The 13019-nt window shown below is 43.7% G+C and overlaps 1 protein-coding gene across 11 annotated transcripts in view; it reads right to left on the bottom strand.

Moving 5' to 3' along the window:
- The window catches only part of LOC131120056 (disabled homolog 2-interacting protein-like), a 75199-nt gene that overhangs the window by 31822 nt on the left and 30358 nt on the right, over positions 1 to 13019 (bottom strand). For 6 of the 11 annotated variants that reach the window (XM_058065095.2, XM_058065098.2, XM_058065101.2 and 3 more), the window contains 2 exons: positions 9823 to 9947; positions 3565 to 3683 (listed from right to left, as the gene is read on the bottom strand). In XM_058065095.2, the coding sequence (XP_057921078.2) occupies positions 3565 to 3683; positions 9823 to 9947 (244 nt within the window). The remainder of the gene's footprint in view (positions 1 to 3564; positions 3684 to 9822; positions 9948 to 13019) is intronic. The other 5 variants (XM_058065096.2, XM_058065103.2, XM_058065109.2 and 2 more) reach the window with 1 other exon arrangement.

Genomic DNA, 13019 nt, shown 5'->3' with positions numbered 1-13019 from the left:
AGCGAGGGGGGACTTAGGAGGGTTGTATATTGGAGTCGGACCACCTGGGGTATGTTTACACAATTTAATAACTCTAAATGTCATCACTTTATTGGATTTATTGATGGATGCCCCCCGTGCGCACAGATGCTCAACCTGCTGCATTGTTGCTGCTGCTTCACAGGGGAATGACATCCAGCCATCAAGAGCTCTTCAATCCTGCCGCTGGAAGTTATTTACTGTCGAGGGGTAAAGCTCAGTAAACACCACTTACGCCGGATCGCCACATGTTATGGCCGCCCATGCAGAGCGGAACAAGGATTCAGGACTGATGCAGACACAAAGCTCAGGACGGATAGGAGGTAGGAATGGAGATCGACCAGTCCATCTTGCATTGCATCCTTCCTTCACTTGTAAACAAAACACTGAGGTACAGGCGAGGGATTACTGCAGGGGTGGGCAAATGTTTGACTCGCGGGCCGCATTGCTTTAACAAAATTTATGGGGGGTCCAAACTATATATTTTACACGTAACAGTCCACCTGGAAGTATTGTATCTGTAAAAGTGTGTGTGTTGGGTCCCCTTTTTTAGGGAGCACTTTGTAAACAGCAGACACATCAAATAACAAAAATGGTTAAACTACTTAAACCACCAAAACTTTGGCTCAAGGTTGTATGTTAAGTTTAAATTATGGTAATGGTAATGGTTTAATTTCATTTGAACATGCATCAGATTACAATTGAGTGCATCCCATAATCACTTCCCAGTTCCACATGTCCAAAAGGAGTAGGAAGAAGCAAAGCTTATTAAATCCTACCCCTCTATCTTGTACTTCTACAATCACTAACTGTTACATTTGTTCACTTCCTGCTTTCCATAATACAGTTTAAGGTTTTTTGTTTTAATAATGCACCTTGTACCGAAGTAGGAAAGAACGGGCGAGCTGTATTCAAACATACGGCCCCCGGGCCGTAGTTTGCCCACCACTGGATTACTGTATTTAAAAAAAAAATGGTCGTAATATTAGTATTTAGTTTGTCCTTATTAATTGGCTAGGACTGTGATTGGCTGGTTACCAGTCCAAGGTGTACCCCGCCTCTCGCCCAAAGACAGCTGGGATAGGCTCCAGCACCGACCCCGACCCTCGTGAGGATAAGCGGTAGAAAATGAATGAATTGGCTAGGACTGTGATTGGCTGGCTACCATTCCAGGGTGTACCCCGCCTCTGGCCCAAAGACAGCTGGGATAGGCTCCAGCACCCACCCCGACCCTTGTGAGGATAAGCGGTAGAAAATGAATGAATGACTAATTGGCTAGGAAATGTACCGTAGGTTATTGAACAGCCACTTGAGTTGGCCAATATGTTTCCTCGCCTAATAAAGGACGACAACAACTGTCTGAAAGTGGCAGCAGCAGATGGTCCATCATGCCAGTAAGCAAACACACAGTTTTATGCAGCGCAGTTGTTAATCTACATTCAGCAGGAGGTATGAGCCCATTGCTGATTGAGAAAAAAACTATATGTAAATAAATATAGCCGGGCTTTTTTTTCCCCATCCATCTGCTAATATTTCAAAGTAGGAAGTCTGACAATGAAATTCCCAATGAGTCATTGCTGGTGCACATACAAAAGTGTGCAATCGCATGGAATCGCAAATCAGTTCCAATCAAGCTCCGCCGCCTGCCTTGGCGTGAACACTGCCACCCGGCAAACAAATATTAGCCCCTCATGTGACAATGGTGCTGCAGATGGTAATGTGTTCCTGTGTTACCACCAGCGATACACAATACGGGAACGCTCAGGAAGGATGTAGGCTGGCAGGGAAGACATTTGAATGTGCGCACAGGCGTTGTATTTATTTGTATAATGGGCAAGCGTTGCCCAAAAACACACCCATGCACAACTCCACTCTGCTTAATCATGATATGACACAGCAATCGGAACATGTTCACATTTTGTTGCTTTCTTTACATCCTTAGAACATTTGTTGTTTTGGAAAGCATTCAAGGAAAAACAATCCTTTTCTGTGCATTCTAAAGATATAAAAACAGCTAAAAAGAGGCAGCAAAGAATGAATGTACTGGCAAGCACCTATTCCACTTTTATCTGGTTTTATATTTTCAGAACACACAGAAAGACCTGTGTTCATGTCTCATAAGGGCACATTTTATGCTAAATTGCACAACCTCAGCTGTATTTTCAATGTAGCATTCAGGTAGCATGCTGTGTGATGTTATGTCTCACAGGTGTGCTTTTATGTTTTCAGCGTTGAACTCTCCCAACAGTAGTTGTGTACATTTCATTGTGCACAGGAACAATCCAACAGTGTGTGCTGAGCTAAAGATAGAAATGCCCAGCGAGTGTCCATCCTCTGATTAACATGGATGAATATTTCATTTTAGGAGTCCAGCTGCTCCTCATCTGCAGCTCCCTCCCTCGAGTCCGCCTCGGGCGGTCACGTATAACGACTCCCCGAACATATTACGATGAACGCCAAGAGAAAACTACCAAGCACGCAAACAATAACAAGTATTGATTTGTGTAAATAAGCGTGTAATGTGTAATCATGTCCAGCCAATGCAAAGCGTCTCAAGGTCTGCTGTGCCGATTTCAGGGTATACAATAACCCCCAACCCCCCCAACCCCCCCATCCCCATCGTTTCATCATCCCTCCTCGCTTGTGCACCAGTTCCCCCTCTACCGAGTTCCATACCCGCAGGGATGCTGTTCCCACCCCGACTCCTCTAGCATCTCGCTCTCATTTTGCCTCTTTTTCATGCATCCTCCATGCATAACACCCCCCCCCCCCACCTCAGCCCCCAAAACCACCCACCCATCCTACCACACACACACGTATCACAATACACTTCCCTTCCCAAGGAGCCTCGCAAGTCATCTCCAACCTGTGCTGGATGTGTGAATCATTACAGGGGAGATTGTGTCTTTGCTAAAAAAGGTGTGAGCTCCACTTTTGGCTTGTCATCGCCGTATCTGGATGGAGAAGGTGTGAGGAAACCTCAACAGAAAGCTGAAGAGATGTAAGGATAAAGGATGAGAGCTTTTTGAAATTGATAACAAGAATAAGGGTCCTTGTGTGGAAGATAGACGCTTGGAGAAGTTCATAGGAGGGCTTGAGAGGAGACGGTTCTAATGATAAGAGAGAACCAAACGCTGATTAACCTCCAAGTTGCTCCATTAGCGCTCGTTAGTTTGCAGATTTCCACCAAGGTATGAGCGTCATACAGGTTGCGCAATGTGATGTAAACAATGAAAAATAGAAGCGTAAATGCGCACCTTCAGTCTAAAAGCCTCTCATAGTAGATGGCCTTCACACACACTCACATAGCACAATTAAGAGTTGCGCAACAGTTACACAGGCTTAACTTTTCACGTTCTCTGTGGATTCTGTGTACTTTCATTCTGATCTCTGGGCTGGAGTTCAGCGCTGTGATACATAGTTAACTTCTCCAGAGCAGCTTGTTGTCGTGGAAACTGACCCACAAAGTTAAGTTTCAGGCAGCGACGAGACTTTGCCCTACCTAATTAGAGAATGAGTGGATCCACATGAGCAAACGGATCTTACCTGTCATTGTCCACGCTCCTGAAGCCGGGGAGGATGTGCCTGAAGCTGGAGTTCCGGTCCAGTTTGGGTTGGCTCTTGGTTCGCTTTATTGAGCCCTTCAGCCGCCGGCTCAGGAAGCCCTGATGGCAGGAAATGCATCCATTTTATTATTGTTTCAGATGTTGGGTGATGATCAATCATTTCACCTGATATTAATTCATAAAGCGACGAGACGTGAACAGCCCCACTACAGGAGCACCTCTCGCTCATTGATCAACTGCATGTTGTTGTTGCCCCCCCCCACCCCTCCAATTGCACGACTGTCTGCGTCGTGTTGTTGTTCAAACACTGTAATCACGTTGGCATGCTAATTCGCCACGTGCACGCCTCTCATTTGACTCTTTGTCTGAAATCTGAGCATGTTCTTCCCCCTCCGAACATCTGCAGTCGCACTCCCCAAGCGCCCCGCCGTCTCCATGGCAACTGTTGGCTGGCATTGGCAGCCAGCGAGGAGGAGAATGTAAAAAAAAAAAAAGAAGAAAGAAAGAAATTGGCAGGATGCTGCCAATGTTAACCAGACACAAGCCTGCATTTATTCAGCACAGAAGCACAAGTTGGATAAAGATGATGATTCACGGGATGCAGAGGATATGCTGAAAGCTCCCGGATTGGAAATGATGAAGCATTCAGGTCCATGTGTGTTTTAGTTTTAAGTGCAATCATTTATTATTTATGAGCTTATCAGTGGTCCTTCTCCAATGAAAAAGTCTTTTTTTTTTACTTACTGATGCCAAACATCAAGGAAGATGCAACACAGAGGGGGGGGATGACTCAACAGATTTGGACTCAAAGATGAAACGTTTTGATGCTGATGCGGTACTTTCTGATTCTTCTTCATTATTAAATTGGTAGACAGCACCTTTCATTGCTTTGAGACCATTTTACCTATGTAAATAATATCAATCAAAAATATTAACACAAAATACCATGGATGCGATAATTATTGGGCTGATGTGATTATGACATCATACCATAAAAATACCTTTGGCAACCGCTAATTTTAAAAATACAGTGCTAATGAGGCGAGCAGGTGAGCAGCTCCCTTGATTTGTTCCCTCTTGCTTGTGAGCGAGTGTGCGGTGATGCTAGTCGCTAGCCGGCTCGCACTGGCGAGGTGTCGCTATGCCATTAACGTAGTTCTTAGGCGTACCAATGTTAATAATAACAATGTTGCTGTACCTCGTATGCTGGTCACATGTGTAATAGTGGGTTGTTGGTACTTTTTGGAGTTTTTTCAGAAGGTTTTGTAAGCAGAATAGGTGGATCCTATTACATGCATTAATTAGCTGCTTCTTTTTAGCTGTTTTATATCTCTAGAACACACAGGAAAGAGAAAGATCATTTTACCACTTCCACACAGGATGGGAGAACTTTTTTTTTTTTATCTCTATCATGTCGGATATACATACCATGGCTGACTTCGTGCTGTCTTAAAGTAATGTAATTCGTGCCATTATTGCCGCGTGGTGACCACTACATATCAATAGCATTTGAACATGTTTTAACCAATATTAGATCACAGTTTAACATCTTCTGCTTTAACGGATTCTACTTCATGTAACCTTTTTGTTCAACAACTTGTTTCTGCCACTGCGCGTCTGTTTCCAATCCATTTCCCTCACTCCTGCGACCCAACACACCCTTCTGGGCCTTGTTTTCGTCTTGACTCGCCCTCTAGACAGCTTCTTGTTTATTCTACTCCTCCACATTGTTCTACAGCATCCTCCAAGCTCCTTTTTTGTTTTTTTATTTACACTCCCTACTGCGGCGTCACCGTGAAATGACCTACCGCTGTCCCAGTCTTCCCATTACCACACCTGTATAATTACCAGCCAGCACATGAATAGGCCGCCCCCGGGCTTTGGCGATAATTAGAGAGCAACTTTACGACAAACAGGCAGCACATCACAGACGGGACGACAGGTGCTTGTCTGTGTTGATTGTCCACAGTTTTGTGAAGAATCCTGAGTGGGAAAACTGTCACATTGATGAACGAACACAAACAGAAACCTCATAAACAAACTAGCATCCTCTCCCATCTGACGGATGGCGAGGACTCGTATTTAAAAAAAAATAGATGATATTGGATTTGGCAGCAGTGGACGGGGATGACTAAGGGTGTCACGATTCACACAACTCATGAGACGAGATGATATTTTAACATTACGTTTCAGATGAGACAAAATACACTTTTAAAACTAATTTAACTGACTCAAAAAAGAATGCGGATGAACTTTGAAAGGTTTGATAACTTTGCTTGCATGACCTAATCTTCTTGAGGGTTTTTCCACAAATTAAAACAGGAGTTAAAATGATGTTGCTGCTATTTCTGATCATTTATGTTGATTCCACAATATTAGTATTACATAATACGTTGCCCTTGCATTGTAGAGGGGTTTATGCAGCTTAATTATAATTAATTAATTCTAATGTACACAATTGGAGGCAGAGCTTAACTGTGGGTTGTTGAAAGACTCTCCAACATGTCCTATCTTCCCAAGGCCTCCCATCAGTCGGACGTGCCCTGAACACCTCCCTAAGGAGGTGTCCAGGAGGCTTGACCAAATGCCTGAGCCACCTCATCTGGCTCCTCTCATTGCAGTGTGGTAGTGGTTCTATTGAGAGTTTCTCCCGGATCCCAGTGCTTGTCAGCTTATCTCTAATGGAGAACCCAGTCACCATACGGAGAAAACTCATCTCAGCTGCTTGTACATCCCTTCGTTCATTACCCAAAGCCCAGTACTATAGTTGAGGGTAGGGACATACGTAGATCGACTGGTAAATTGAGAGCTTTGCCTTTTGGCTCAGCTCCCAGTTCACCAAAATGGACCGATTTGGAGTCGGCATCACTGCAGACGCCGGACCAATCTGCCTGTCAATCTCATACTCTTTGTTCACCGCTTGTATTGAATTACAGAGAAACACTTCCTGTCTTTCATCCATACTCGCTAAATATAACGACCATGTCGCTAAATTGTCAACACGGATCTCCTGTATGTATGAGATGTGTTATGACGCGAAGTAGGTCACCACAGAACTATTATTAATGAAGCAAGAGACACACTTTACCTATAATCTTACAATACATTGTCACCTTGGAGCGTCAGTACTTCGCCAAATGTAACGAGTGGAAACAGAACTAGCTACATGTTCGATCTGACAAATCTTAAGTAACTTTGATTAAATGTAGAGTTGGTTCAGCTTTTTCTTGGACATGAATTGGAAAAAACAGCCATGCGACACTTATTGACACTAAAGGAACACTGACGTAGCCTGGATTGCAAGGTTAATACTGTGCATAAAGCACTTCAGGTGTGCCCTGCCACTTCCATATTACACTTACATCGTAGTAATTCTATAGCTCACGGTCTGATTGTCTTCTGGCTGCCCCGTTCTCACGAGACAGCTTTTCTTTAAACAAGAAATATCATCACACTTTCATCTTGTCAGATCTTGTGATGTGAGATCTCGTGACACCGCTACAGTGATAAACACAGCTGTGTTACTCCGCCATGTACGACAGGCCTATTTTCTCTCTTTCCATCAGTCCATAAGATGACTGACGCCTACATTAACCCCGAGAAACCCTGAGGGAGGCCAGGCGCGAAGTGCATTTAATTTGCCTCCAGCACCTGCTGAAACAAATGGAAGGAAAATATCTAAAATCCACGGAGGGGAAATGAAGACAGAGACCTGCTGGGTTAATGGGAGGAAAAATACGGTAGAAATAGATACTGGCAAAAAAAAATAAAAATACAGGGTCAGGCAAAATGATCTGACACATTTGGAGGTTAAATAAAAAGGAAATAAAGTGAAAGAAACAAAAAAGTGTTTTTATTTTCGAAATGTACATATAGGCTGCACGGTGGAAGAGTGGTTACTGCGCAGACCGCACCGCTAGGACACCTGGGTTCAATTCCACCTCCGGCCATCTCTGTGTGGAGTTTGCATGTTCTCCCCGTGCATGCGTGGGTTTTCTCCGGGTACTCCGGTTTCCTCCCACATTCCAAAAACATGCTAGGTTAATTGGCCACTCCAAATTGTCCATAGGTATGAATGTGAGTGTGAATGGTTGTTTGTCTATATGTGCCCTGTGATTGGCTGGCCACCAGTCCAGGGTGGACCCCGCCTCTCGCCCCAAGACAGCTGGGATAGGCTCCAGCACCCCAGCGACCCTCGTGAGGAAAAAGCGATAGAAAATGAATGAATGTATCAGATCATTTTTCCTGACCCTGTATACACATATACAATATATACATATCCAAAAAGACAAATACTGCTGTGATCAGTGTTTGTGTCCTTGAATTGTCATTCCATGCAGGCTTAAGTGGAATACTTATGTCCTTACCCTTCAGTACACCGTGTACACTGTAAGTAGTGTATTTTGCCAGTACCACTTGAGTTAGTCCCTCCCCTTTTGCTATGAAGCCAAGATGGCGATTGTGGAGGGTGGGATCTGCCCATCAATGTATACTTGGAACTTATCGTACCTTGATAAAACTCACTTCCTGACACTCGAAGAGTCACGCAGGACATTGATTTGCTTGGCTTCTTGAGTCTGCTGATTTTATTTACAATTTGATTTGAAATATCCATTTTACTTCACACAGGAGGCAGAAACACCTATATTCTAGTCATATGCTGCCCCCTACTGGCTTGGAGTGTTTCCCATCAAATCAACCAGCGTGACAGAAACCTGCAGTGGGTGCTAGCTAGCTTTTCTCCTAGCTTAAGTGTGTGTGAATATGTGATTATTCAGCCTTTTTGTGGCCATAAAGCTCACTCTTACTTTACTTTTACCCCCTCCCATGCTGAGCTGCTCCTTGCTTTTTTTCCCGTCGACCTCTTTTGTCATCTTCTTGTCTCAAAACTAGATACTTACCTGGCAGATCAGACCCCTTGCTGAGGGTGCTTTAAGATTCGCCCCGTGTAGTCTTAGTCCTCCCGACATGAACGACCATTTTATTCTTTCCTGAATTATCCGTGGAGAGTTATTTTGAGATTTTTCATACCAATTAGGACATTGATTTTTGACGACGGGGGAAGAGAGTACGCAAGCTCTCGGCTTCCTTCCCGAGCGAAGAACGTGACAGAAAAACATTTTGACAGATTTAGCTCAGGGCTTAGGAGGAGCACTTCGCATGTCACCGCGACGCTTCATGGATGGGGAGGGGGGGGGGGGAAGTGGCATAGTGTGGTTTGTTGTTGCTAAAAGTGGGATGTGCACCAGGCGACGTATTTGTGCTCGCTTTCCCATTGTTCACTCACTAGATTACAAAGGCTTTCCAAAGATGGATACTCCACAAGTATAATTGAGTTAATTAGTGTGTCATTACAGTGTCACATTCCAGACATAAACTGTAAAATGACCTTCTTTTTTAAAATAAAAAGCTTGGTCTACCAAAATAATAATATAATACAATAATGAACGACTGGTAAGTCAGACACATTTTCCTTCGAAAAAAACGACCATGATAATCATTTATCGGCATTATTGTCATCAAGATGTGATGACCTTTATGGCCTTTATTGTCATTATACAAGATGTACAACGAGATTGGAGAACTTCTCCTTTCAGTGCAATAGTCAAGTTCAAAAAGTAGAGTAAAAAAGTTTAACAAGATATATACACAAGATATCCAAGATATCCACATAAGATATGCACAGGAGCATATACAGGAGCATACATATTGCAGATATATTATTATATTATTGTACCATGTTAAAAAGTCCTGACTCTCTGCCTAACGTGTATTTCGCTCTACTGTTTCACCCCTGAGCCTCCCGCCTCATTTTTTATTTATGCGGCCGCTAATTGCTAATTAGCTTCAAATTGATGAGTCATCACTGAATTTTTTTGCTTCGTTAACTTAATGGCTTCATTGTTTATCTATGAAATTAAAGGTGGCGCAGCGCATATTGCATTGGAGTAAGAGCACTCACTCTGTGTGTGTGTGTGTGTGTGTGTGTATGTGTGTGTGTTGCATATTGGCCGGGATGCCTTTGATGTCATGCGGGTTGAAATGAAAGAGAAATTCACGTAGGACTTGCTCGGACACGCTCGACGGCATGCTGAACTTAAACCCGAGGACGGTCCACATCAAAAGCGCCGTTTCAACTTCAAAAGTAGAAGCGGGTCGGCGCCGGGTCCATCTGTACGCCAGACCGGACGGACTCAGGGCGATAAAGCGAGAAGATGTGACACGAGAACACACTCACAGTACTCACGGTGACTCTGAAAGGCGTAGCGGCGGCGGCGGATGTGGTCTCCATGCTGGGCGGGTTCTTGTCCGACGGGCTGCCCGGCATGCTGCGTCGGCGCCCGGTCCTCTCTGGAGGGGACTCTGCAAACACACGGAAGTCTTTACTTGGTGGAATTAAAGTGCAAAGAAAGTAGAAATGTCATATTCGCTTGAGGTTAAATGAGGAGAAATTGCTAAGCTAAACTATGTTGTGCCTTCTATCCTACCTAAGCTAATCGCCCACTAGCTTCACATTTAGCATAGCCACACATTAGATATTTACATTCAGAGCCGTTAAAACAAAAGTTGAGTGTCTCTAATAAGAGATTTCCACCACACAAAAAGCAGATAAATAGCAATTAGGCCTAGTCCACCAATTAGCCGACAGCGCTAAACCACAATCTGTCTCTATTATCCTCACAAATGACATGTTTGGGAATGGATCCGGAGACCCCACACAGAGACCTGAAAGAGCTGTGTTGATGCTGAAAGTCAGACAGTGAACGTGGATGCGGCAAATCCGGACATGTCCGGCTGGAATGTGTGGGATGTTGGGAACGCAATCCTCCACGGATGTGGGACTAACACCCACTGTAGGTATGTCATCAATCAAATCGGGTCAAGGATCAAAAGACCTTTAATTTGACAGCCAACTCACTTACTTGGTAATGGTAATGGTAATGGTAATGGTTTAATTTCATTTGAACATGCATCAGATTACAATTGAGTGCATCCCATAATCAGTTCCCAGTTCCACATGTCCAAAAGGAGTCTAGTACTTTTACAATCAGACACTGTTACATTTGTTCACTTCCTGCTTTCCATAATACAGTTTAAGGTTTTTTTAAAAAAAAAGTAATTATTATTATTTTTTAATAATGCACCTCATACTGAAGTACGAGGTGATATGAGCATCCAATGCCATAATGGGTACCATAGTAAGTGTCAATATAGTGATTTATATAGCACATCATGACTGGTAACGACCCCCTGTTGTTTTACCATTGACAAAACCAATTTGTGTGTCAATTTGAAAGTGTGAGGATTTGTAGAGTCTACATAGAAATGTGATTCCAAATTGAAAGGGAACGTTGAATAAACTTGATAAACCAATATTGGAAATGGGAAAAATACATACAACTAGCAATGAAGCCTCATTTTCGGTGACAGGTTTTCACCATTGCGTCGTTCGGGGATTGTAAGTACATACTAGCGACTACTCAGCCATTTAAAACAACGCTAGCCTAACCAAAGTCTGGAATAGTGAGAGCTGTGTTTGTTGAAATCCGACAGGTTCAAAGGGGGAAGTGTTTGGTTCTTGTAAACTACCACAGTTCTCGTTGTCGAGGAGAAGTGCAATTGTTGCTCTGAGGAACATGCGGTCATCATAACCCATCATAACAGACACATTGTCCGTGTTACTACCAGAATAGTTGTTATTCAAGACAATATGCACATTTACATTAAGGACAGACATGGATATTCTTTGATGTTCACCCATTCTACAAATCCTCGCAAAACCCAAGATTATATACATAATATGCGCTCTTGCAAGCCCCCTGCTGTTTAACAGGCCTCTCTGCGTACTTAGCGCGGGGTATAATTGGCTAGGAATCGCACGTCTTGCTGTGCAGATTGCCGCTTTCCGTCGCAAACCGCCCACTTCTTAGCCTCTTCGGCGTAAACACAACACGGAACAGACGTCGGCTCTGGCCACACCAGTCGGATCTCTTTCCATGAGGACCATCTGCATCCGCTATCTCCGATCCGATGCCTTGTCAGTTCCATTTGTTTAGTTTTGATTATGCTCATAAAAAGTGTTTTACTTCCTGTAAAGTTTGAAGCTTTTTTCAAGTGGAGTTGAGTGCTTGATCAGGTGTATAAAAAAAAAAGGGTGATAAAACATTTAATCGTCCGGCCGCATCCCGTATTGCAACAATAAAGTGTTAATTGTCTTTAACAGATTTACCGCAAAACCTTCAGGAACCAAGAATGCTTTCAGGACGCACACAAAAGCACAATTGTCGTTCAGCACATGCGTCTCCCATCTGCCTGCAATGTTTCTCCGCGAATGAACGGAAGCTCTTCCACGGTCTTAACCTGCTCCCCCTTTCCTACTGCAAATGGCAAACAGATCCTCGTGTCGGGTCCTTATCTTAGACGTAGGTCCTAAGCGCTGTCCAGAAGGAAGCCATCAAAGGTTCTGCTTTGAAGCGGATGCTTTCACTTATGTACGTAGTTGTGGCGACCGTGAAGGAGTAAGATCTCAACAAGCATGGAAAACGTGCAAAATATGTGAATGTTTGTTGGGCGTAGGAATCCCCGTATGTTAGACGTACAATAAAAAGTACATTTGGTTGACCGGTTGTGACCTTGGCTTCCGTTAAATGACTTTGAGCTGATTCGAGACCTTGGTGGTTATTTGCTTTTGTGGCAACTCCTTGAACCATGGTGCTATTTCCAGTCCAGGTACAAAATACACATTACATTGAAGTAGTGGACAGACACTATTTGAAAATGTCAAATTCCGGCCTGGGACTGAAGTTCATTGGCCTTCAGCAGACACCTGATAACAACGCCGCCTCCTTTCCCTGCTTCCTTCCCTCCATTAGCTTTCAGTAATATAGGTCAAGTTGCATATTTCCGCTGTGTTTCTCGAGCAGGAACGCTCCATCTATTGTCAGTTAACATTCCATCCTTACAACACAGGACATTCCCATTTGGCCAGAGACAAAGACTATGAATGGGAATAAAAGTGTGAGCGGACAGGTGGGGACGAGTCCCAAACTTTTTGTGAAAGGACGGTAAAGTGTAGATGTAACATTTGCTGGCAAGCATGCCGTGCTTTTGCCAAGAGCAATAGGCCGTGTCGTTGTTTTATTTCCTCGCCTGAGGATCTCAGCCCTGATTATTGTGAGCCAGTTTGTTGCTATTTCATCTGACAACACGCTCACAAAGTCGACTATCCACACACACACACACACACACACACAACTTCCTCGGTGCTCTCCTGGAGTGGAAGTCTAGTTCCGCGTACCCATTCTATAGCTACACTTCCTCAAGTTCTAGTTAGAGGAGCTTTTTTAGATCCAAAAATGAACAACAACAACAAACATCAATCGTCACCAAGATAGTGCTCGGGTGTTGCAACTGCACTCCATCTTTTAGTTATTT

Source organism: Doryrhamphus excisus, linkage group LG10 (assembly GCF_037039965.1).
Source record: "Doryrhamphus excisus strain RoL-2023G ecotype Guam linkage group LG10, RoL_Dexc_Guam_v1.1, whole genome shotgun sequence".
Taxonomy (NCBI): domain Eukaryota; kingdom Metazoa; phylum Chordata; class Actinopteri; order Syngnathiformes; family Syngnathidae; genus Doryrhamphus; species Doryrhamphus excisus.
This window is presented reverse-complemented; position numbering and strand designations above follow the sequence as displayed.